This window comes from Anomaloglossus baeobatrachus, chromosome 2 (genome assembly GCF_048569485.1).
Source record: "Anomaloglossus baeobatrachus isolate aAnoBae1 chromosome 2, aAnoBae1.hap1, whole genome shotgun sequence".
NCBI lineage: Eukaryota > Metazoa > Chordata > Amphibia > Anura > Aromobatidae > Anomaloglossus > Anomaloglossus baeobatrachus.
The window spans coordinates 136907409-136930380 of NC_134354.1; the positions used below are offsets into that span (position 1 = coordinate 136907409).

Genomic DNA, 22972 nt, shown 5'->3' on the forward strand with positions numbered 1-22972 from the left:
ATAATAATTGACCCACACTTTTATGTTGAAAATGTATTAAAAGTTAACTGAGCAACATAACTTGTTGGTTTGTAAGATTTATGCATCTGTTAATAAATCCTGCTCTTGTTTGACGCTTGCAGGCTCTAACTTATTTGCATCTTATCAAACCTGCTAAATCTGCAGGGGGTTGAATACTACTTGTAGGCACTGTATATATATATATATATATATATATATATATATATATATATATATAAAATATATATATATATTATATATATACACTGCATACACACACATATATGTATATATATATATATATATATATATATATATATATATATGTGTGTGTGTGTGCATATATATACAGTATATACACACACATGAACATTTTTCCCCTCTAGAATCCAATCAATGTGAATTCATATGCAACGGAATCCATTAATTTTGGGGAATTCTAAATTAATTTGATTACCCCTTTCTAATCACATTCTTTTTCTTTTTTTTACACTTTGATTTTGCTTTTTATATTAAGATAATGGCTATTCTCAGTATTTATCATCATCTGTTGCATAGAAGAAGAATCCTGGATCACCTCCCTATAGCGCACCAGTAGTATTATGCTCTGTTGTGTTGGACTGTACAGTTTTTACAAATAAAAATTCAAACTACTGATAAAAGTGAGAAAGTGTTCATAGTTACCTCGGTAGTAGGATTTAGCTGGCTTTTGAGCTGTGAAAATAAATGTAACAATTATATCATTAGAAGTTCTGTATGTTTTTTATCATAATAATTGGGAATATAATGAAAAACAATAATTTACCTCCTAATGGGTATCCTCCAGGGCCAGCAGCACCTGTAACTGGACAGAAAGGACAATGGAAATGTAAGTATGAAGCGCCCTCTGGTGTTCGTTTTACAGAATGCAAGTTTCATCAAATGCATTATTTAGCTACAGAAGCTTGCAGAAGTGTAAAACTCCCTGGGATCTGGAAACAGGCAAAACTCCTTTTTGCATGTGTTTTTTTAAATGCTCTAAATAATAATATAAACTATTCCTTTAATCACATGCAGTGATTCTCTACTGTAAGAGCTGTGTGGTTTTGAAACTCTCTGCCCCATGATGTTGTAATGGCCGATTCACTACAAAAGTTCAAGTGGTGCCTTGATGCTTTTTTTGAAAAATATAATATTAAAGGTTATGGGCACTAGATTCTGTGATGTTGATCTAGAGAACTAGTCTGATTGCTGTATGTTGAGTCTTAGGCGGATTTTTCCCCTAATATGGGGCAATAAGCATCTGACAAATGAGATATTTGCCTTCCTCTGGACCAACAGGTTAGAGTATAGGTCAAACTCATAGTTTCAACCTTAAAACTATAAAACTACAGACATGCCCCTAGCTAAGCTAAGACATGTAGAAATGCCATTGGATAAGGAAAAGCTAGGGTAAGAAATGTAGAATGCCATTGGATAAGGAAAAGCTAGGATAAGAAATGTAGAAATGTCATTGGATAAGGAAAAGCTTGGATAAGAAATATAGACATGCCATTGGATAAGGAAAAGCTAGGGTAAGAAAATGTAGAAATGCCATTGGATAAGGAAAAGCTAGGATAAGAAATATAGACATGCCATTGGATAAGGAAAAGCTAGGGTAAGAAAATGTAGAAATGCCATTGGATAAGGAAAAGCTAGGATAGGAAATGTAGACATGCCATTGGATAAGGAAAAGCTAGGGTAAGAAAATGTAGAAATGCCATTGGATAAGGAAAAGCTGGGATAAGAAATATAGACATGCCATTGGATAAGGAAAAGCTAGGGTAAGAAAATGTAGAAATGCCATTGGATAAGGAAAAGCTAGGATAGGAAATGTAGACATGCCATTGGTTAAGGAAAAACTATCTGTTGTGTCTTGTCATCTGATAAAATTATTTTAGGGACTTTAAAGTGACTCCTTAGTCTGAATATAGTAGTGCATTGAACAATACTGTATATCCAGAAGGTCACACAGTACTGCCTTTATTACAGGGGTTACTCAGCCTTTTAAAATTGATGGTTTATCCTGAGCTTAGGACATTAAAGGGGTTGTCCACTACTTGGACAACCCCTACTCATTCCCCTTACTCGCCCCCATAAAAATAAGCCTATACTCACCTCAGATGCAGCCACGGTTCCAGCAATGTCTGAAGTCGCAATCCCTAGACTCACATGACATTGCTAGGACATGCGAGCCCTACAAGCAATCAGTGCCGGCTTCCTTCTTCATGCCTTCAGACATTTGAACAGCAAGTCGGCACAGTGCTCATATCCTGCTCAAATGTCCGAAGACGGGGAGAAAGACGCTGGGCGCTGATTGCTTTAACACGCAGGCCCCACGACCAATGTCAAGTGTGGCCCGGGATCATGGCTTCAGACATCTCTGGAACCGCTGCTGCACCAGAGGTGAGTATAGGCTTATTTATTTTTACGGGGGCAAACAAGTGGAATGAGTAGGGGTTGTCCAAGTAGTGGACAAACCCTTTAATAATAAACTAGTAGGGTCCATCTATCTGCACCCCATCGAATCAGCTGTTTTATTGTTTTTAAGGTTGAATGCAGAAATAAGTCTATTGAGTTGAACCTATAAACTAACATGTTGATCCAGAGGAAGGCAAAGTCCCATGGAACAGAAGATAATAGCCCTATATTAGGGGAACAATTACTTTCCAAGTTCATATACGCCAATCACTCTAGTTCCCTGGTTCAATGTCCCATAACAGAGTCTATTGCTCATAACTTATAATATTACAATTTTCAAGCAAGTCATCCAGGCCCTCCTTAAACATTTTTTTTACTGAATCAAACATTACTACTTAATGCTGCCATTACCATGTTTTTTAGCAGCTGTTCAAGATATTGCAGCATTATTGTAAACATTTAAATGAAGCAATGCAGATCGGAGGGTGTGACCAATGGATTCAGTCTAATTTAATATTGATAGCTTATATTAAAGATAAATCATCAATTTTTAATGACTAGATAACTCCTTTTAAAAGACTACTTCATATATTACACATACAGTCATGGCCAAAAGTATTGGCACCCTTGAAATTTTTCCAGAAAATTTCTCCCAAAAAGTTAGTTCAATTACACCCGTTTTTTTCTTATGTATTTTCGAACAAAACAAAAAAAAAAAAAACAGAAAAAAAGCAAATTGGAAATAGTTTCACACAAAACCCAAAAATGGACCGGATAAAATTGTTGGCAACCTTAACTTAATATTTGGTTGTGCACCCCTTGAAATAAATAACTACAATTAATTGCTGCCTATATCCATCAGCATTCTTCTTACACTTCTCAACTAGAATTTTGGACTCTTCTTTTGCAAACTGCTCCAGGTCTCTCATATTTGAAGACGCCCTTCTCTCAAAAACAATTTTAAGATATCTCCACAGGTGGGATTTAGATCCAAACTGATTGCTGCCACTCCAAAAGTCTCCAGCGCTTTGTTTCCATGAATTTCTAGGGGCTTCTTAAAGTATGCTTTGGGTCATTGTCCTGCTGGAAGACCCATAACCTAAGACACAAACCCAGCTTTCTGACACTAGGCACTACATTGTGACTCAAAAACCTTTGGTAAACTTCAGATTTCATGATGTCTTGAACACAGTCAAGGAATCCAGTACCAGAGGCAACAAAATAAATGCAAAACATCTTTGAACCTCCACTATATTTGACTAAAGGTGATGTGTTCTTTTCTTTGTAGGACTCTTTCAACTTATTCCCTTTTTATCTGGTTTCAGGCTTGATTTTCATATTGCTCACAACTAATATTTGCCACACGTGAGTTTGAATGAGCATCACATAGTTGAAACAAAGTTGTTTTCCCATAATTTTGGAAAGGTGTTAACAATTTTGTACAGACCATTTTGGAGTTTTGTGTGAAATTATGTGCACTTTGCCTTTATTCTCTGTTTTTTGTGTTGTTCCAATACACACAAAGGAAACAAACATGTATAACAATACGTGTAATTGCAATTATTTTCTGAGAGAAATATATAATTTTCTGGAACAATTTCAAGCGTGCCAACACTTTCAGCCCTGACTGAATGTATAACATGATGCAAGTAAAGGGATATTTCTTCAAGACAGCTTTCTCTGCGAAAGTTCCCTGAACATCTTTGATATCTTGACACCAGATTTCTAGAACACAGTATCAGCATGACTTCTCCCATTATTGCAATAGAGGTGCAAAAAATGTTTCACCTGCTCATAAATGCTTAGTTAAGACAGTTGGATATGTAATTAGGCAAGAGTTATGGAAAGCTTTTCCGGCACCTACTCCAAGCTTTCTTTAGCTTGTAGTGGGAATAGGGGTTCCCAGAGAGTAGGAACATTGTTCAGGGTTTTTCTCCTGGTATTATATAAGACGTAAAATCTGGAAAATCACTATGTAGGGGCCATTCAGATGTGTGTATTTTTGGTCTCTATACTGTCCTTATGTAAAATGAGTTGCATATGGCCAGCACATAGACCAATGCAAGTCATTGGGGTAGTTCACATGAAAGTTTTTACACATGGACTGATGGTTTGTATGAAAAAATCACAGCATGCTCTACTCTACATTGATCCATGTTTCAGATTAGTCTCACCTATTATAAAGTATTGTGTGTGCAAAAAATGACTCACATACAAGTTTCCATCAGTCATCAGTATGTCATGCATTTTATGTGGATCCATTAAAATGACTAACATAAGAAACTGTATTTAACCTTTTAAATTTTTATTATATTGTACATGTAAATAATGGATATCATATGGATATAAACAACTGACACATGGTTTGCATAAGAAGACAATATGGATGAAATATCGTTTGATTTTTGCTGGGTGAAAAATTGATAATTTTACATATGCTCATTCGCAGTGGCCCTTAGGACGACACAATAAAGTCCAGAATATATTTTACATCATTAGTTAAATGGTTAAAATTATACCTCCAAGGCCAGTTCCACCTATTCCGCCTGGTCCTAAACTACCTCCAGTTCCATAGCCTAAAAAAGGAATAATTAAATAAGTATTGGTAAAGTGATTATAAACTTATAGACAACTACTGTGCTTTACCATAAATAAGACAGAGTTTTATATTATTTTTTGGTTTGGAAATATGGGCTAGGGCTTAAATTCAGGGGATGTCTTATTTTTTTCCATGACCAACAATCAACATTTATTCAAATATAATCATATCACATTTTTGAACATCAATATAACTCTCCAAACCCTGTGTGTAACAAATGAGTATATATAAATATACACGCACACTGCCCATACACATGTATACACACACACTGCACATACATACCAGCCTGTCTCCTCTTCAGCTCTAGACTCCTGCAGTTAAGAGACCTTTGGTGACATCATGGTCACATAAAGGTCCTTAAGCAGTGTTAACTTATGAATAGAAACCCTGGGGGCCCCTAAGAGAGTGGAGACAGTGGGGTCCTGGGAATTTGCCCAGTTTGATTTCTCCTTATGATGTCTGACTGCAACTAGGGCTTATTTTTGGAGAAGGCCTTATATTTAAACATACTCTAAAAATCCTGTAACATCATGCTAGGGCTTATTTTTGGGGTAGGTGTTATTTTCGGGATATGATAACATATTAATTAGTTATAATATCTGACGTTTGTGTCTTTGGCAATGCTTTTGTGTCAGATATGGAATTTTAATATAGGAAGAAGACCTCAGGTATGCTCGTAAATTAATTCTGCTGGTGGGATCATTCTGCAAGATCACCATATTGGAATCTGGAGAGACTATAAAGGGAGCAGGGGTTGCATCAAGTGGTTGGGGACAGCTAGTGGGGAGAGGTGATGGAGACAGATTAAAAGAAGGCATCAAATTAGTAGCTCTTTTTAGGCTGTGATCCTGTCCCTTTAGGTGTAGATAAAAAGGCTTGCTTAGTACCAAAGTTAGACCATACTTCCTTTCAGCAAAAGGCAAAGTGAGAGTACTCAAGTGGGCAGACTGAAGACAGATTTGGAAATCTCGTGTCATTATTTAAGGTGGATAGTCTGGATAGCGATGGAAAGAACAGACAATATTCTTCATCATTACCCTTATAAGTCTGTTGATATGGGTTTTCTGGCCAGTGTACCGAGACCTCATTAATACAACTATTCAGGTCTAGCTAGATTGAACACTGATAATGTTTATCAAAAGCCTCTTCACATTTTTCACGATTTTGTTTCCTTACCTGGCTTAGGTGGCTTGCCTCCAGCTCCTGGGTATTGGCCTGCTAAAAAAAAAAAAAAAAAAGAGGGTTCATGAAAAAAAACAAAGTATTTTATTGTCACATCTGAATCCTTTCATTTCCTGGTGCTTTGTCTTTCAGAGAGACTGCAGCATTAATTCTCACCTCCAGCTGCTATGCCTCCAGGACCAAAACCAGCACCAGGCCCAAAACCAGCACCAGGTCCAAAACCAGCACCAGGTCGAAAACCAGCACCAGGACCAAAACCAGCACCAGGACCTGCACCGATTCCACCTGTTCCTCCCGATACAAGGCCACCTCCATAACCTTGGAAGGTAAGAAAAAGAGGAAAAAATCACTAATTGACCATTACATAATTTCAAAACACTTTAGACCAGGAGCGAAACAATCACGGTCAAAGGGATTGCGACCACGACTGGGGGCATGGGGAGCAGCGAATATTCTGACACAGCTGACAGTGCTGTAGGTGGGTGCATGACACGCTGGTCAATTGCCAGCATGCTAGTGCCGGAGGACGACACTGGGGGGGTGGCGGGAAGGTGAGTGTAATCATTTAGTTTTTTTTACTGTGTGCGATGTGCTGGGGGATCATAGTTACTAGGTTGCAGACATATACCAGGATCAGGCTATATACCAGGATGAAGATATGATTGGGACATATACATTATGGCACTATATACAAGGATACGGCCAGGATGGGGACATATACCAGTAAGGACCTATATATTAGGATGGGGACATAATAGGGACATATACCAGAATAGAGCAATATATCAAGATGAGGACATGATGGGGCATGTACCAGGATGGAGCTATATACCTGGATGCGCCCATGATGAGGACATATACGAGGATGGGGCTAAACACCAGGAAGTGGCCAAAATGGGGACAAATACTAGGATGGGGCTATATACCAGGATGGGGACATGATGCGGCCATATATACCAGGATGGGAACATAAGGAAGCTATACATACCAGGATAGGGATATGATGGGGCCACATATACCAGGATGGGGCATATCTACCAAGATGGGGGACATATACCAGGATGGGGCAATGATTGGGACATATTACTAAAATGGGGACATGATGGAGTCATATATACCAGGATGGGGACATAATGGGTTGGGACCATAAATATCAGGATGGGGCCATGATGGAGACATATATACCAGGATGGAGTAATCATGGGGACATATATACCAGCATATAGTCATGATTGGTTATACACAAGGATGAAGGACATATTTATTATGAAGTTGCCCAGAACGGGGGGACATTAGTACAGGACGGGGGTCATTACTACACAATTAAGGTGATGGGAGAAATTTGTATGTCTTTATAGGATTTCAGATGCTACAATGACCCAAATGGGGGGCCCGGATCAAACGTTTCACCGAGGCCCATCGGATTCTAGTTACGCCACTGCTTTAGACCCCTACTATAGAGCAGATTTTGTGCATCTTACCTGGCTTGGGTGGTTTGCCTCCAGCTCCTGGGTACTGGCCTATAAATAACGAGACATAAATTGACCTTGTGTCCTTTGCTGAAGAGTTCTTTAAAAGACTGCTCCTAATATATGCTATAAAAGACCCTCCTCATGATACAGCTGCTCTGTCAGTATTTCTCACTAACACCACATATTTATTGCTATTCTTGGTATTTGAGCATTTTCTATACAGTCTGCGATTCACTTGTCTTCTTCCAGCTGCCTGCAATCTGGATTCTATCAATAAAACTCCACTGAGACAGGCAATAACAATAAATGACATTTTCCCAGCGATTTCTCAATGATGCTAGCTTGGCTTACTTGAAGCAAAATGTCTCTAATGTTGTTTTTTTTTTATCTTTATGACACATGTTTATGGTTCCAATCCTATGGAATGATCCATATGTGTTTGGCCCCACTGCTCCCTAGTAAAACCATCTGATGGAATATATTATAGCTCTGGCTAGCCCCCTCATCGCTCCACTGCAACTGACTGCCAATTAATGCAAGCACTTGACCTGTTCTTCATGCTGTCAAACAGCAAACAGATTTATGATCCGCATCCCTTTTATCCTGTAAACATATGAAGCTTAACTCTGTCCAAAATGTACGGTATTCATAAGTATTTGGCCAGACATTCTGCACTATGCTGGCACTATACTATGTATCTGGCACTACTATTAAATTCTCAGGACCAATTACATATTGAAAAAATGTAAAGGCGAAAGGCAGTTCACTGGAGACTAATGGGTGCTTTACACGCTGCAACATCGCTAACGATATATCGTCGGGGTCACGATGTTTGTGACACACATTCGGCATCATTAGTGACATCGCAGCATGTGAAAGATAGGAGCTCCTTTTCATAATATCGTTGGTGGTGCATGCCGCTGGTTGTTCGTCGTTCCTGCGGCATCACACATCGCTATGTATGACACCGCAGGAACGAAGAACATCTCCTTACCTGCGTCCACCGGCAATGAGGAAGGAAGAATGTGGGTGGCATGTTCCGGCCACTCATCTCCGCTCCTCCTCTGCTTTTGGGCGGCCGCTTAGTGACGCCGCAGTGATGTCACTATGACGCCGACCGCACCTCCCCCTTGAAGGACGGATTGTTCGGCGGTCACAGCAACGTCATTGAACAGGTATGTGCGTATGACGCTGCCGTAGTGATATTGTTCGCTACGGCAGCGATCACCACATGTCGCAAGAACGACGGGGCGGGTGCTATCGCTCGCGACATCACTAGCAATCGCTAGTGATGTCGCAGCATGTAAAGCACCCTTTAGTCCTCAAAGTAAAACTAGAACCCCTTCAAGGAGATGTCTAGTTTAGGTCACCCTTTTATACATGCCCTCTTTGGACACTATGACTTTGCAGGGCTTCCCTTTTTTATCAGACAGAGCAAGGGGATTAGTGAAAAAAACAACTTGCTCTGGATGATCGGCAACAACTTATTTTTGGGGGGTCCATGTAATGCTTGTTAAATGGGTAGAATTTCAAAGTGCTTGAAAAAACATTGGTTTACTTTCTGATGCCTGGTTTACCAGCCACCTCTGCAGGCCAGCAGAGGTGGCTGGTTTCCTAGGCAAGGAGATTGTGCTTTCAAGCTCTTTACTTTGGAACTTGCAAGGGCGGCTCTGAAGATAGCTGGATCCCTGGACTCGGCCAGGTAAAGTCTGACTGTGCTTCTGTGACACTGAAGAGGCCACACATGGAAGAAAGCACAGTTATGGTCAATATTCAGCAAACATGAAGCTAATGTGACGCCCTGGCCTATCTCGTCGTCACAGGGTATTGTGCAATCTGCCCTTCTGCACGGTATCCACTCCTCCTTGGTTATGGGTTCTGGTCCTTTGGTGTTGCCAACAGCTTAGCCAATCAAAATCCTAGGAACACTTTACACTGTACCCACCAGACACACCATTGGGGGGCCTGAAGGGAATAAGGGCCGCCCATTTGGGGGGTTGGTAGGGGAAAGTGAGAAAGTGACAGTGGAGCAGAGAGAGGGAAGTGAGCCAGCAGAGGAAGGAGAAGGAGGCAGAGGTGACTCTCTGAGAGGGAGAGGTCACCGGCCTGGAGCAGGGCTCCTGTAGTTACTAGGTGGCAGACGTTGGTCTGGGCCTGGTAGGAGCTGGAATCCCGGTCGCAGAGAATTGTTTCAAGGGGCACGGACTGCCGAGGAGGGCAGCCGGCAGCCCTGAGCTATCACCGGGCAGGGGCCATGGCACGACGGGGTACGTGGACCCTAGGCCGGAAAGTAGCGTCACGCGTTCCGGTAATTTACCCGATGGGGGTGAAAACTTGATGATTCATCCCCAACCCGCTCCAAAATTGGGGTACTAGCACAATGATGGGATAGGACTTTCCCAATACAGTCCAAAGAAATCCTATGCATGAACCCTGAGAGCAAGCTCACTCCGTTAGCCATACGGGTGAGCGGGACCCGAAGAGTTTCACACTTGAGGGTCCAAATAGTGACAAAGGTGCCAAGGAAAGGGCCACAGGCTAACAGCAACACCAAGGGCACGGACCCAAGCGTGCTCCCTACAAGCTGCAGTGGTACTCAGAACTCTGGTTTACAAGCTGTCGGTGTTGGTATTCCTGGACTGAGTGAGTACACTGAAAAACCCTTTCCCTATCCCCAACGGCACCCCAAGCACCAATCATCCAACGAGCCCCGGGGCACAAACCCCCTACCCACGAAGGGGTTAAACATCCTGCTGCTACACCATCGTCACCGGGCTCCCCAACAGCAGCAGTGGTCTCTCACATTACCATGCACCGTGGGTGGAGTCACGAACTTCCTAATCCACTTGTACATACTTCCCCCTTCTTTTAATTTGTGTGTCCGCGCGGCCCCCCCGGATCCGGAGACCCCTCGAGCCACCGCAGCTCCGGATCCGAGCGGCTCGGCACTTAGTACACTAAGGAAGGGTGAGCTCCTGAAGAACAATCATGAGACAAATCCATTAAAGACTTTTTTGACAACAGGAGAGGGTTCCAGCTTGATTTAACTTTGATTTCTTGACAGCTTGACCCCTATCTTATTGATATCTCATTAAAGTATTATGTAGCCTAGAAACCTGTATACATCTAAAAGGCATTCTCACCTGCACCACCTATTCCACCGGGCCCAAAGCCAGCACCAGGTCCAACTCCAGCACCAGGTCCAAGTCCAGCACCAGGTCCAAGTCCAGCACCAGGTCCAAAACCACCCCCAGGACCAAAGCCTCCTCCAGTTAATGATCCAGCCCCAGGTCCATAACCTAAAAAGAATTGCATAAAATCCTAAAGCTCCACGACCAGCTGAAATGTAGAAGTAGATATACAGTATATACCATAATAGTCAGAATAGCCTGACAGTATATACACAGTGGCAGTAATATCTCTGCAGCACCGATTAACTAGATTGATGGCTTGTTAATAAAGTTATTGAAATGTATGCATTGCTAATTCCTGCTCAGTTTGTACAATTTCCTAATGTCTTTCTTACCTTCCTACTGGTTCTTTTCTGTACTCCTACACTGAGCTATGTAGTAGGTGAAATAATAATAATGTTAATAAATACCTCCAAGTAGAAATGTTGTACAGTTCGCCTGATATAGCCATGTCTCTTACCTCACGTGCAGGGCATTGCAGCTTAGATATCCATGGTTACGACCAGCAACTAACTAGCTATCACTATGTGTGTGGTTGTAACCATGGATACCTAATCTACAATGCCCTGCACATGAGGTAAGAGACAAGGCTATATCAGGAGAACTACACTACATTTATATTTGTAGGTATTTGCTAATATTATTATTATTACACCTACTACATATTGGTACAGGATCCTGGAGATGGGAATACCCCTTTAAGGCCTGAATATCTGTACCAGTCATAATACTTCATTAATGATTACCTGGTTTAGGTGGTTTGCCTCCAGCACCAACGCCAGCTCCTGGATAACCTGATATGATAAAAGAAAAGCAATTGCTACAATATTAATTTCATTATCCTAAATTGTTACATCAACATTGTATTAGTATTGTCATGTAGATAAAATCCACATTGTAGTAATTTTGTACCTTCAGTAAATGTCTGACCTTGCCCTGATCCTGAGTGACAGTCTTCATTATGGTACACTAAGCTGAACATATTTTTGGTCTGTGCCGTCCGTGTGTGAGAGCGGACACCACATGGACCCAATATTAACCTATGTACAAGATTACAAGGTCTTTAGATCTGTGTTAGAAATATCACAGCAGCATGCTGCATCCGGGTCCAATTTACAGGCCAGACATGTGCATGTACACAGCAGGCACTCCTTGCACCCGTTCATGGAGATACCATCAGCAATTTGTGGATGTGACTGACTCAACAAATTTAGAGGACTATAGGAAGTTAGCTTTACGCATCATTCAAACATCATAGTGACATACTGTAGGTTGAAAAGAAGACCTAGGTCCATACAGTTCAACCTTTCTCTATTAATTATACAGTACATTCTTTGTCACTTAATTATCTATAACCCACAATGCCATTTTTCTGAGGAAATCATCCAGCCCTCCCATAAAAGCTGTTATAGTGTCTACCATTACTACTGTACCTCTTGTGGTAGGGCATTCCACAGTCTGACTGCTCTAACTGTAAAGAACCCTTTCCTATTTGGCTACTTGAATCACTTTTCTGCCACTCACAGTGAGTGCCCCCTGGTCCTTAGTATTGTTTTTGGAAGGAATAAGTCATGTGCCAGTCCTTTATATTGACCACACATGTATTTATACATAGAAATGAGATCTCCTCTGAGACGTCTTTTTTGTAAGATAAACAAATCCATCTTTTCCAACCTGTCATCATATGGGAGGCCTCAATTCCTTGTAATAATCTAGTTGCCCGCCTTTGAACTGATTGTAGTTTACGAATATCCTGTTTAAAATGTGGAGCCCAAAACTGGATCCCATATTCCAGATGTGGCCTTACAAGTGATTTATAGAGGGGTAACAATATGTTGAGATCACGGGATCTAATCTCTCTTTTTATACACCCTAGAATCTTGTTTGCTTTTGCAGCTGCTGCTTGACATTGAGTGCTGCTGCTCAGCTTATTTGTAATGAGAAAACCCAAGTCCTTCTCCTGTTCTGTAGTCCCAAGTTTACTTCCATTTAATGTATACGCAGCTATAGGATTACTCCGTCCTAGGTGCATTACTTTACATTTATCAACATTAAATCTCATTTGCCAAGTATCTGCCCATTCTGACATCTTATCCAGATCTTTTTGTAATATTGTACTATCAAGGTCAGTTTTTAATATCTTACATAGTTTGGTGTCATCAGCAAAGACTGACACTTTACTATCAATTCCATCCACAAGGTCATTAATAAAGAGATTAAAAAGAATTAGTCCTAGCACAGATCCCTGCGGCACCCCACTGCTGACTATAGCCCATTTAGAGAATATACCATTTATGACTACTCTTAATTTTTATGTCTTTTAACCAATTCCTTACCCATCTGCTTATAGTTTCACCTAGTCGTTGCTTTTCGAGCTTCAGTATAAGGCTGCTGTGTGGAACAGTGTCAAATGCCTTTGAAAGTGTCAAATGCAAGTATCAAAGTTTTCATATTCTATCCAGATTTTTTACAGATAGAATATGTACTCTTTAGTTTATGAGCATGAATACATTTCTGTTTTTTCTTTTCTTTTTTTGTAGATCTGTTGTTTGCTAAAAAAGAAACATTTTTGTGCCAATTTAATTTACAAATCAAACTCACAGGAATTGGTCAAAAGCAAAAATCATAGCATTCGTACGCAATCTGTGTATCATTTGCTTAATGGGCAGGAGTAGCTTGTAATTTTTTTTGTTTGCATACCAGAAAATGGATGCCACACTGTATGAAATATGAACTAAAAAAGAAGGAAAGTGCACAGCACTGCTTACCCTTTCAAGAGGTGGTATGATAATCCCGTTCCAACACTATACAGTGTGGCTGTTGCTTTGTAACATCGGGCAAAATCCTGAATATATTCCTGGTATGATGGAAGCTGATGTCTCCAACCGTGGTGCTGTTGCCCAGACGAAGCAATCAATTCATGGAAAATAAGAGAGCGGGCAGCACTCTGCGGTAACTTTAGACAGCTTTATTTTTCGATGCTGACAGGTGTAACGGACATGAGGGAATGGAGGGAGGGGAGCACGAGGACGACGGTACCGTTTCGCACCTCTAGGGGTGCTTTCACAGGTCCATACAAAGTGAACGTGAGTATTGATCATTTAAATAGAAGATTTCTAACTCACGTGTAGAAATTTAAAATTTCTACATGTGAGTTAGAAATCTTCTATCTATCTATTTAAATGATCAATACTCACGTTCACTTTGTATGGACCCGTGAAAGCACCCCTAGAGGTGCGAAACGGTACCGTCGTCCTCGTGCTCCCCTCCCTCCATTCCCTCATGTCCGTTACACCTGTCAGCATCGAAAAATAAAGCTGTCTAAAGTTACCGCAGAGTGCTGCCCGCTCTCTTATTTTCCATGAATGGATGCCACACTGATTGTAAAAATGGACACCCAGACCACAAATGGAGGAAAGCTCAGATTCGGCACACTAACTGTCACATTGTTTTACCATGCACAGTGCTGAGGGGCTGCTGTTAAGTCTTTGGCTTTATCTAGAAAGAAACGAGATAGGATCATGAAACATTTTATTTATTCCACATACTCTCCACTGATGTGAACAGACTTCTTACATCGATATTCCAAGTTCTGTAAGCCTAGGAAAATTAAGGATTTTGTCTGTGCCTCGAACCAGGCATCCGTAGCGGCCATAGTGTGAATAGTGTGAAATTTGGTACACTTGAGGTGTTTCTTCAGGTTTGGAAACAGATGATAGTTGGAGGGAGCTAGATCTGGTGAATAAGGTGGGTGGTCAACCAGCTGGAAGCCCAGCTCTGCCAATTTTGCCGTGGGCGCTAGTGCAGTGTGAGCGGAAGTTTTGTCTTGCAGGAATAAGATTCCTTTGGACAGCTTGCCGTGCCTTTGGGCCTTCAGATGTGCCTTCAATCGGTCCAAAAGTTCAAAGTAATACCTTGCATTGATGGTGGAACCCTTTTGAAGGTAGTCCACTAGCAGCACGCCCTCCTTATCCCAGAACACAGACACCATCACCTTAGTGGCTGATTTTTGCACCCTGAACTTCTTTGGACGATGAGAATTACTGTGCCTCCACTCTTTTGACTGCTCCTTGTTTTCAGCGTCATACAAATAAATCCAGGTCTCATCCATAGTGACCAGTCGATCCAGGAAGTTCTTATCAGTCCGGAAACACTGACAAATGGACTGGGAAGTTTTCACTCACATGTTTCTCTGATCTGTGTCAAACATTTGGGGACCCACTTTGCAGATAGCTTCCTCATGTCCAAATGTTCATAGACAATGACACCAACACGTTCACGGATAATCCCCATGATGTCTGCTATTGCTTTAATCCATAGATTCTCCAGTATGAGGTTGTGCACAGCATCGACAATCTCCGGAACAACAACCACTCTCGGTCGTCCAGGACGTTCCTCATCATTGGTGCTGAAGTGGCCCGTTTTAAATTTGGCAACACAGTTCTTAACTGTGGAATATGAAGGGCATTGATCCCCCAACATATATCATACATATCACTATGAATATCCTTTGTGGACTTTCCTTGCAGAAACAAGAATTTTATCACTCCTCTGCTCTCAGTTCCTGTGAATATCGCATTAGACTCCGCCATTTTGTTTTCCCGCGTATGTAGAACACTGTTGCCATAAGCAACAAACACAACATTTTGAAAACATATATTAGACTTATAAGGCTTTCATGTGATGTAACATTCATTACCATAAAAAAAAAAAATCACAAAACCAAAGACTTATCAGCAGCCCCTCGTATAATGATTAATCTCTATTTATAAGGGTGTTAACAAACATATGTGAACATTATTAAAGGGAGTCTGTCAACCCCTGACTAATTACAAAATTATATAGGAGACGTAGCCCATATAAAATTCTTATCAGACGTATACATTTCACTGCTGTAATTAGTCTGAAAACTCTTAATATTCCGTATGCAAATGAGAGGGCATTTGTGCACAACTGGTGTGATCAAGAGCTTGGTGCACTGTCATGCACTGTAATTTCCCACGGGATCAATAAAGTGTATTGTATCGTATCTTAATCTTCATACTGATCAATCCCTTGACTCTGATTGACAGCATGTACTTGGTCAGAGTGAGCGCTGCTCGTAGCCTGTGTGCACTGACTATGCAGGAGTCAGCAGCACACACAGTACAGGGACGGGTTCCCCTTTCATCATTGACAAGTGTCATGGCATCGCTTGCTTCTATACCCATGAGTGTAATGAGCGGCTTCAGAGGGCAGAAAAGATCAGATTCATGCTCCTCCTCTCTTCACTACAGTCTTACTATGTGGCGCACTGAGTATGGATGTGCACATATTCTGTATTGATGATCGGTGGGCACTCGTTGCCTTCTGCATCTGTACCATAAGAATGTGTTCACATATGTAAGTCCATTTAACAATGTTTCCCTCCAGTGTGGCACTGAAATGCCAGAGAAAAATTGATGACAGGACTGATCCCAAATGTCTAAAATGAAAAAAACTGATGGCACTTCCTAACAGACAAGTGTGAGCAGGTGCATACTGATCATGAAACATACTCTAACAAATAAGCAGCTGCACTCTGAAATGGTAGAGGCATTAGGCAGAGACCCACAAAAAGTGATACGCCTTGACATTGGCTGTGGGGGTCACATAAAACTGTCCTTTTAAATTTAAAATTTATTTCCTTAGCAGTAATGCATGTCTAAATTTCTATATTCAATGTTTCAGAGTGCGGCTTTTTATTTTTTAGAGAGTATTTTATGTTTAGTATGCACTTGTTCACACTTGTCTGTTAGGGAGTATTTTCAGTTTTTTAATTTTAGATTATAAGGTCATGCCTTCTGACTAAGCACTCATTTCCCACCAGCATAAGACAAATTTTTAATTTTCTATTAGTAGGTTCCTGCCCGCCCATAAAATTGTAAGCTGTTTCAGCCCAGGTAGAGGTATTAGGTTGTGACCCAGCAAAAAGATACGCCTTGACACTGGCTGCTGAGCTCGCATAAAAGTATCCTTTTTTCTGTGCTAAGTGTTTCAATTTTTACATTTATTTCCTTAGCATTAATGCATGTCCAAATGCATATATTCAATGCTTGCCTTAGCATTTCAGAGTGCAGCTGTTTATTTGTTAGATCACTGATCCCAATGTTTTCTATGTGACAGATTCTGGCATTTTGTGCATCGGTTCTTGCATTACACTGGTCTATGAGCCGGATAAAGAAAATAACGAGTTCAGCAATTTTTGATTCGGTACATTGACAGGGTCACTTGCAGCTTAGGAAGTACATTGCGTCCATCCTCTAGCACTTTGTATTCCTAGAGGACTGGAGAAATTAACCTGGCCTAAGAAAAGCTCTTCATCATAGCACTTGAAGATGTCTTAGATACATTGTAACAAGCCGCACATACAGCACATGCCAGGTTTAGCCATCGACATAATTACTTTACAGTGGTACAGTGACTTTATTTTTACTTCTCTTTCTAATTACTGTCTTTTTCAGCTATAAATGCAGTCCTTAGAGTCTCAGGAACTGGACTATTTGCAAATATTTCACAAATTAGCATGTAATTAACTAAACATAATATCTATTTGTCTGCCGTGATTTCTCATTCCTGGCTCGTGAGTTTTCCTTGGAGGGTGCACATAGTTTTCCAACTTAGGGAAACAGGATCACATGCTTAATGTCTCTGCAGCATCCAGTAAACCGCCAGTTGTGACATTACAGCTGCAACTTTGGTGACTCAGTCATTTTGGCTTCTCATTTAAGAATTAAAATAATTTGCTCCTTTAGACTGATTGCCAGCTTTGGGTGTTTCCATGGTTTTTAGTAATGTAGCTCTGGGGAAGAAGAGATCTGCAAGCAGCCAGCAATATTTCATTGCCTTCAATAAAGATGTCAACTAACCTGGGGTCAAACGTGACATCACGGTCTAGTCTTGGTTTTCCAAGAAATGTTTGAACATTTTTTTTCCAGTTTGTTTCAGTTGGATTTGAAGTGATATTAGTACATTCCCCAGATCAAGACTGTCAACGCTTGTCGGCAGCTCATTGACATTCCCTGTGACTTGTGTGTCAAAATCTAACTGCTGGAAACTTTTATTTTCATTGTGTAACACTATATAAAATATATGTAATGCTAAATGAGGTCTAGAAGGCATGTTCTTGTACAAGGGTGATTGCCAAAGAGACTGTGAAGACTCTAAAGGGGGCTTTACACGCAGCGACATCGCTAGCGATGGCGCTCGTGAAAGCACCCGCCCCCGTCGTTTGTGCGTCACGGGCAAATCACTGCCCGCGGCGCACAATATCGCTAGGAGCCGTCACACATACTTACCTTCCTAGCAACGTATGCGTCCAATTGAAGCGGAGGGGCGGAAGTCATGGCCCACCTCGTTGCCGGAGGACGCAGGTACGGTGTTGTTCGTCGTTCCTGGGTTGTCACACGTAGCGATGTGTGCTGCCTCAGGAACGTTGAACAACCTGCATCCTGCATGAGCAACGACATTTGGGAAATGGACGACGTGTCAACAATCAACGATTCGGTGAGTATTTTACATCGTTAGCGGTCGCTCTTACGTGTCACTCGCAAAGACGTCACTAACGAGGCCGGATGTGCGTCACGAATTCCGTGACCCCAACTATATCTCATTTGCGATGTCGTTGTGTGTAACGGGGCCTTTAGGGTGCGTAATCACGATCAGTGTATGCAGCGTTTTGGATGTAGCATGTTTTTGCTGCATCCAAAACTATGTGTTGTACAGTACAAGCACAGTGGATGATTTCTAGAAATCCCGTGCTAACTGTGCTTGTTTTTTCCGCAGCAAACACTGCGTGGTGCAGCTTTCCAAACCGCAGCATGTCAACTGTTTGCTGCGGATTCGCATGCGTTCTCCGCAGGGATAACACAAGCGAAAGATCGCAGCGCACTGAACCCTGACCCTGTGGAGGAGACTCGCGGCCCCGCAGGTCAGGACCTGCTGCGTCCAAGACGCAGTGAGTCCTGATCGTGGGCACATACCCTAAACCTTCTTTTCTGATTGTTGTCCGATGATTCCATGTTTAGAATGTACATTTTTAATTACTATAAATTTATTGTAATAATACAATTTATCAAATAAATTCTTTAAAGGAACCTGAAATTATCATATATTTGCATTCATTCAGGGAAAAATTCAATTTTCAATATGTTCATTAAAATGAATCTGTCAGCAGGTTTTTGCTACCTCATCTGAGAGCAGCATGATGTAGGAAAAGAGATCCTGAATCCAACAAGGTATCACTTAGATTACTCGGTGCAGCAGGTTCTGACACAATCTGAATTTTTAGGTGTAGTCATATGGCAGAGTTCAGAGAGCTAACCTCGCCCACACCAGGCTCTGAATAGAGATTGTATATTGATAGTGAGGTGTCAATTACAGAAGTGGGCGTGCCAGATTGGCAAAGATAAGGTTCCTGCTGCTTAAACAAAAATAGCAAATAAACAAAAGATTGGACTGTGACAACACAGGCATGCCTAAACTTTCTATGTTAACCCTTACAGCATGCTGGCTTCAGCTTACATAGTAAAACCTGTTGACAGATTCCCTATAAAAGTAAATGAATTGAGGTGAAGAAGGAATAGTGCAATTGTACATGTTATCCTACCAGTGCCGTAGATTAAACAGTTGCACAATTCGCTGTTATACACACCTCCTACTCCAGTGCCTAGACCACCAACACCAGCACCAGCTCCAAGTCCAGCCCCCGCACCTAGTCCACCCAGTCCAACACCAGTTCCTAGACCACCAACTCCAGCGCCAGTTCCAAGACCACCAGCTCCAAGAGCACCAACTCCAGCACCATAGCCTGAAAGAATAAATGAGGTAATAAAATGTCAAAAGTAAATGTAAATAAGTTGATATGAAACACACAATTTACTGCATCAATTGATGAATTTATCCTACCTGGTTTGGGCGGTTTTCCTCCTGCACCTGCACCTGCTCCTGGGTAGAGGCCTAACGCAAAAAACCCAAAGTATTTACGCCAAAAATTGGGAGGAACCATGTATCAAGGAATACATTTATTCGCCATTGAAATATTCTGTATAAATCAGATTTCAATATATGTACAAATAAGCATCGGTAACTCTCACCTCCAGCTCCTATGCCTCCAGGAACTAATCCACCTCCAATTCCAGCTCCAGGCACCAGTCCACCCCCAACTAACCTGGGGTCAAACGTGACATCACGGTCTAGTCTTGGTTTTCCAAGAAATGTTTGAACATTTTTTTTCCAGTTTGTTTCAGTTGGATTTGAAGTGATATTAGTACATTCCCCAGATCAAGACTGTCAACGCTTGTCGGCAGCTCATTGACATTCCCTGTGACTTGTGTGTCAAAATCTAACTGTTGGAAACTTTTATTTTCATTGTGTAACACTATATAAAATATATGTAATGCTAAATTAGGTCTGGAAGGCATGTTCTTGTACAAGGGTGATTGTAAAAGAGACTGTGAAGACTCTAAAGGGGGCTTTACACACAGCGACATCGCTAGCGATAGCGCTCGTGAAAGCATCCGCCCCCGTCGTTTGTGCATCACGGGCAAATCGCTGCCCGTGGCGCACAATATCGCTAGGAGCCATCACACATACTTACCTTCCTAGCGACGTATGCGTCCAATTGAAGCAGCGGAGGGGCGGAGAGCAACCGCATGGAAGTCAGGCCCACCTCGTTGACGGAGGACGCAGGTACGGTGTTGTTTGTCGTTCCTGGGGTGTCACACGTAGCGATGTGTGCTGCCTCAGGAACGATGAACAACCTGCGTCCTTCATGAGCAACGACATTTGGGAAATGGACGACGTGTCAACAATCAACGATTTGGTGACTATTTTACATCGTTAGCAGTCGCTCGTATGTGCCACATGCAACGACATCGCTAATGTGGCTGGATGTGCATCACGAATTCCGTGACCCCAACGACATCTCGTTAGCGATGTCGTTGTGTGTAACAGGGCCTTTAGGGTGAGTGTCCACGATCAGTGTTTGCAGCGTTTTGGATGTAGCGTGTTTTTGCTGCTTCCAAAACTATGCGTTGTATAGTACAAGCACAATGGACGATTTCTAGAAATCCCGTGCCCACTGTGCTTGTTTTTTCCGCAGCAAACACTGACCTGCAGCGCGGTGCAGCTTTCCAAGCCGCAGCATGTCAACTGTTTGCTGCGGATTCGCATGCGTTCTCCGCAGGGATAACACATGCGAAAGATCGCAGCGCACTGAACCCTGACCCTGTGGAGGAGACTCGCGGCCCCGCAGGTCAGGACCTGCTGCGTCCAAGACGCAGTGAGTCCTGATCATGGGCACATACCCTAAACCTTCTTTTCTGATTGTTGTTTGATGATTCCATGTTTAGAATGTACATTTTTAATTACTATAAATTAATTGTAATAAAACCATTTATCAAGTAAATTCTTTAAAGGAACCTGAAATTATCATATATTTGCATTCATTCAGGGACAAATTCAATTTTCAATAGGTTCATTAAAATGAATCTGTCAGCAGGTTTTTGCTACCTCATCTGAGAGCAGCATGATGTAGGAAAAGAGATCCTGAATCCAACAATGTATCACTTAGATTACTCGGTGCAGCAGGTTCTGACACAATCTGAATTTTTAGGTGTAGTCATATGGCAGAGTTCAGAGAGCTAACCTCGCCCACACCAGGCTCTCAATAGAGATTGTACATTGATAGTGAGGTGTCAATTACAGAAGTGGGAGTGCCAGACTGGCAAGGATAAGGGTCCTGCTGCTTAAAAAAAAATAGCAAATAAACAAAAGATTGGACTGTGACAGCACAGGCATGCCTAAACTTTCTATGTTAAACCTTGCAGCATGCTGGCTTCAGCTTATATAGTAAAACCTGCTGACAGATTCCCTATAAAAGTAAATGAATTGAGGTGAAGAAGGAATAGTGCAATTTTACATGTTATCCTACCAGTGCTGTAGATTAAACAGTTGCACAATTCGCTGTTATACACACCTCCTACTCCAGTGCCTAGACCACCAACACCAGCACCAGTCCCAAGTCCAGCACCCGCACCTAGTCCACCCAGTCCAGCACCAGTTCCTAGACCACCAACTCCAGCGCCAGTTCCAAGACCACCAGCTCCAAGAGCACCAACTCCAGCACCATAACCTGAAAGAAATCATTATGTAATAAAACGTCAAAAGTAAATGTATATAAGTTGATATAAAACAAACAATTTACTGTATCAATTGATGAATTTATCCTACCTGGTTTGGGCGGTTTTCCTCCTGCACCTGCACCTGCTCCTGGGTAGAGGCCTAACGCAAAAAAAACAAACTATTTAAGCCATAAAATGGGAGGGACCATGTATCAAGGAATATATTTATTCGCCATTGAAATATTCTGTATAAATCAGATTTCAGTATATGTACAAATAAGCATCGGTAACTCTCACCTCCAGCTCCTATGCCTCCAGGAACTAATCCACCTCCAATTCCAGCTCCAGGCACCAGTCCACCCCCAGGTGCTACTCCGCCGCCTGGTAATACTCCAGCTCCAGTTCCGTAGCCTAAACACATTGTAAGTAATACATTTAAATACAAATCCATAATTTCCAACCTTCACATTCTTTTAGACACTCTCCAGATGCTAAACTGCTCACCTGGTTTGGGAGGTTTGCCCCCTGCTCCTGGATAAAGCCCTGACGAAGTGATAAAAACATAGAAACAATAACATAGCATAATCTATTTAGCAATTTTCCTTATATTTCAATTTTAATTATTGATTAAAAAAATGGCACCAAAAATATGTAAATTGGGCAGAATTATATTATGCTGTGTTGGTATTGTGATATATTATCATGAGATTACATCTGCGGGTCAATAGCCCTATGAATTATATAAGAGTCAGGCTTGGAGTTGAACAATATAAAATAACCAGTGATGAGCGAGCACTACCATGCTCAGGTGCTCGGGTACTCATAACCAGCAGTTGGATGCTTGGATGGGTGCACCTGCGTATAATGGAAGTCCATAGGGGACTTGAGCATTTTTCCCGAACATTTCCTCAAAAAATGCTCAAGACCCCCATTGACTTCTATTAT

At 41.6% G+C, this 22972-nt stretch overlaps 1 protein-coding gene across 7 annotated transcripts in view; it reads right to left on the reverse strand.

The window, feature by feature from the left end:
* The window catches only part of ELN (elastin), a 139797-nt gene that overhangs the window by 5424 nt on the left and 111401 nt on the right, over positions 1–22972 (reverse strand). For all 7 annotated transcript variants that reach the window (XM_075335381.1, XM_075335380.1, XM_075335375.1 and 4 more), the window contains 14 exons: positions 22532–22570; positions 22325–22438; positions 22137–22187; positions 21883–22038; positions 19812–19862; positions 19558–19713; positions 11633–11680; positions 10839–10994; positions 7705–7743; positions 6380–6541; positions 6218–6259; positions 4959–5015; positions 806–844; positions 685–714 (listed from right to left, as the gene is read on the reverse strand). In XM_075335381.1, coding sequence (XP_075191496.1) covers positions 685–714; positions 806–844; positions 4959–5015; positions 6218–6259; positions 6380–6541; positions 7705–7743; positions 10839–10994; positions 11633–11680; positions 19558–19713; positions 19812–19862; positions 21883–22038; positions 22137–22187; positions 22325–22438; positions 22532–22570 — 1140 coding nt within the window. The remainder of the gene's footprint in view (positions 1–684; positions 715–805; positions 845–4958; positions 5016–6217; positions 6260–6379; positions 6542–7704; positions 7744–10838; positions 10995–11632; positions 11681–19557; positions 19714–19811; positions 19863–21882; positions 22039–22136; positions 22188–22324; positions 22439–22531; positions 22571–22972) is intronic.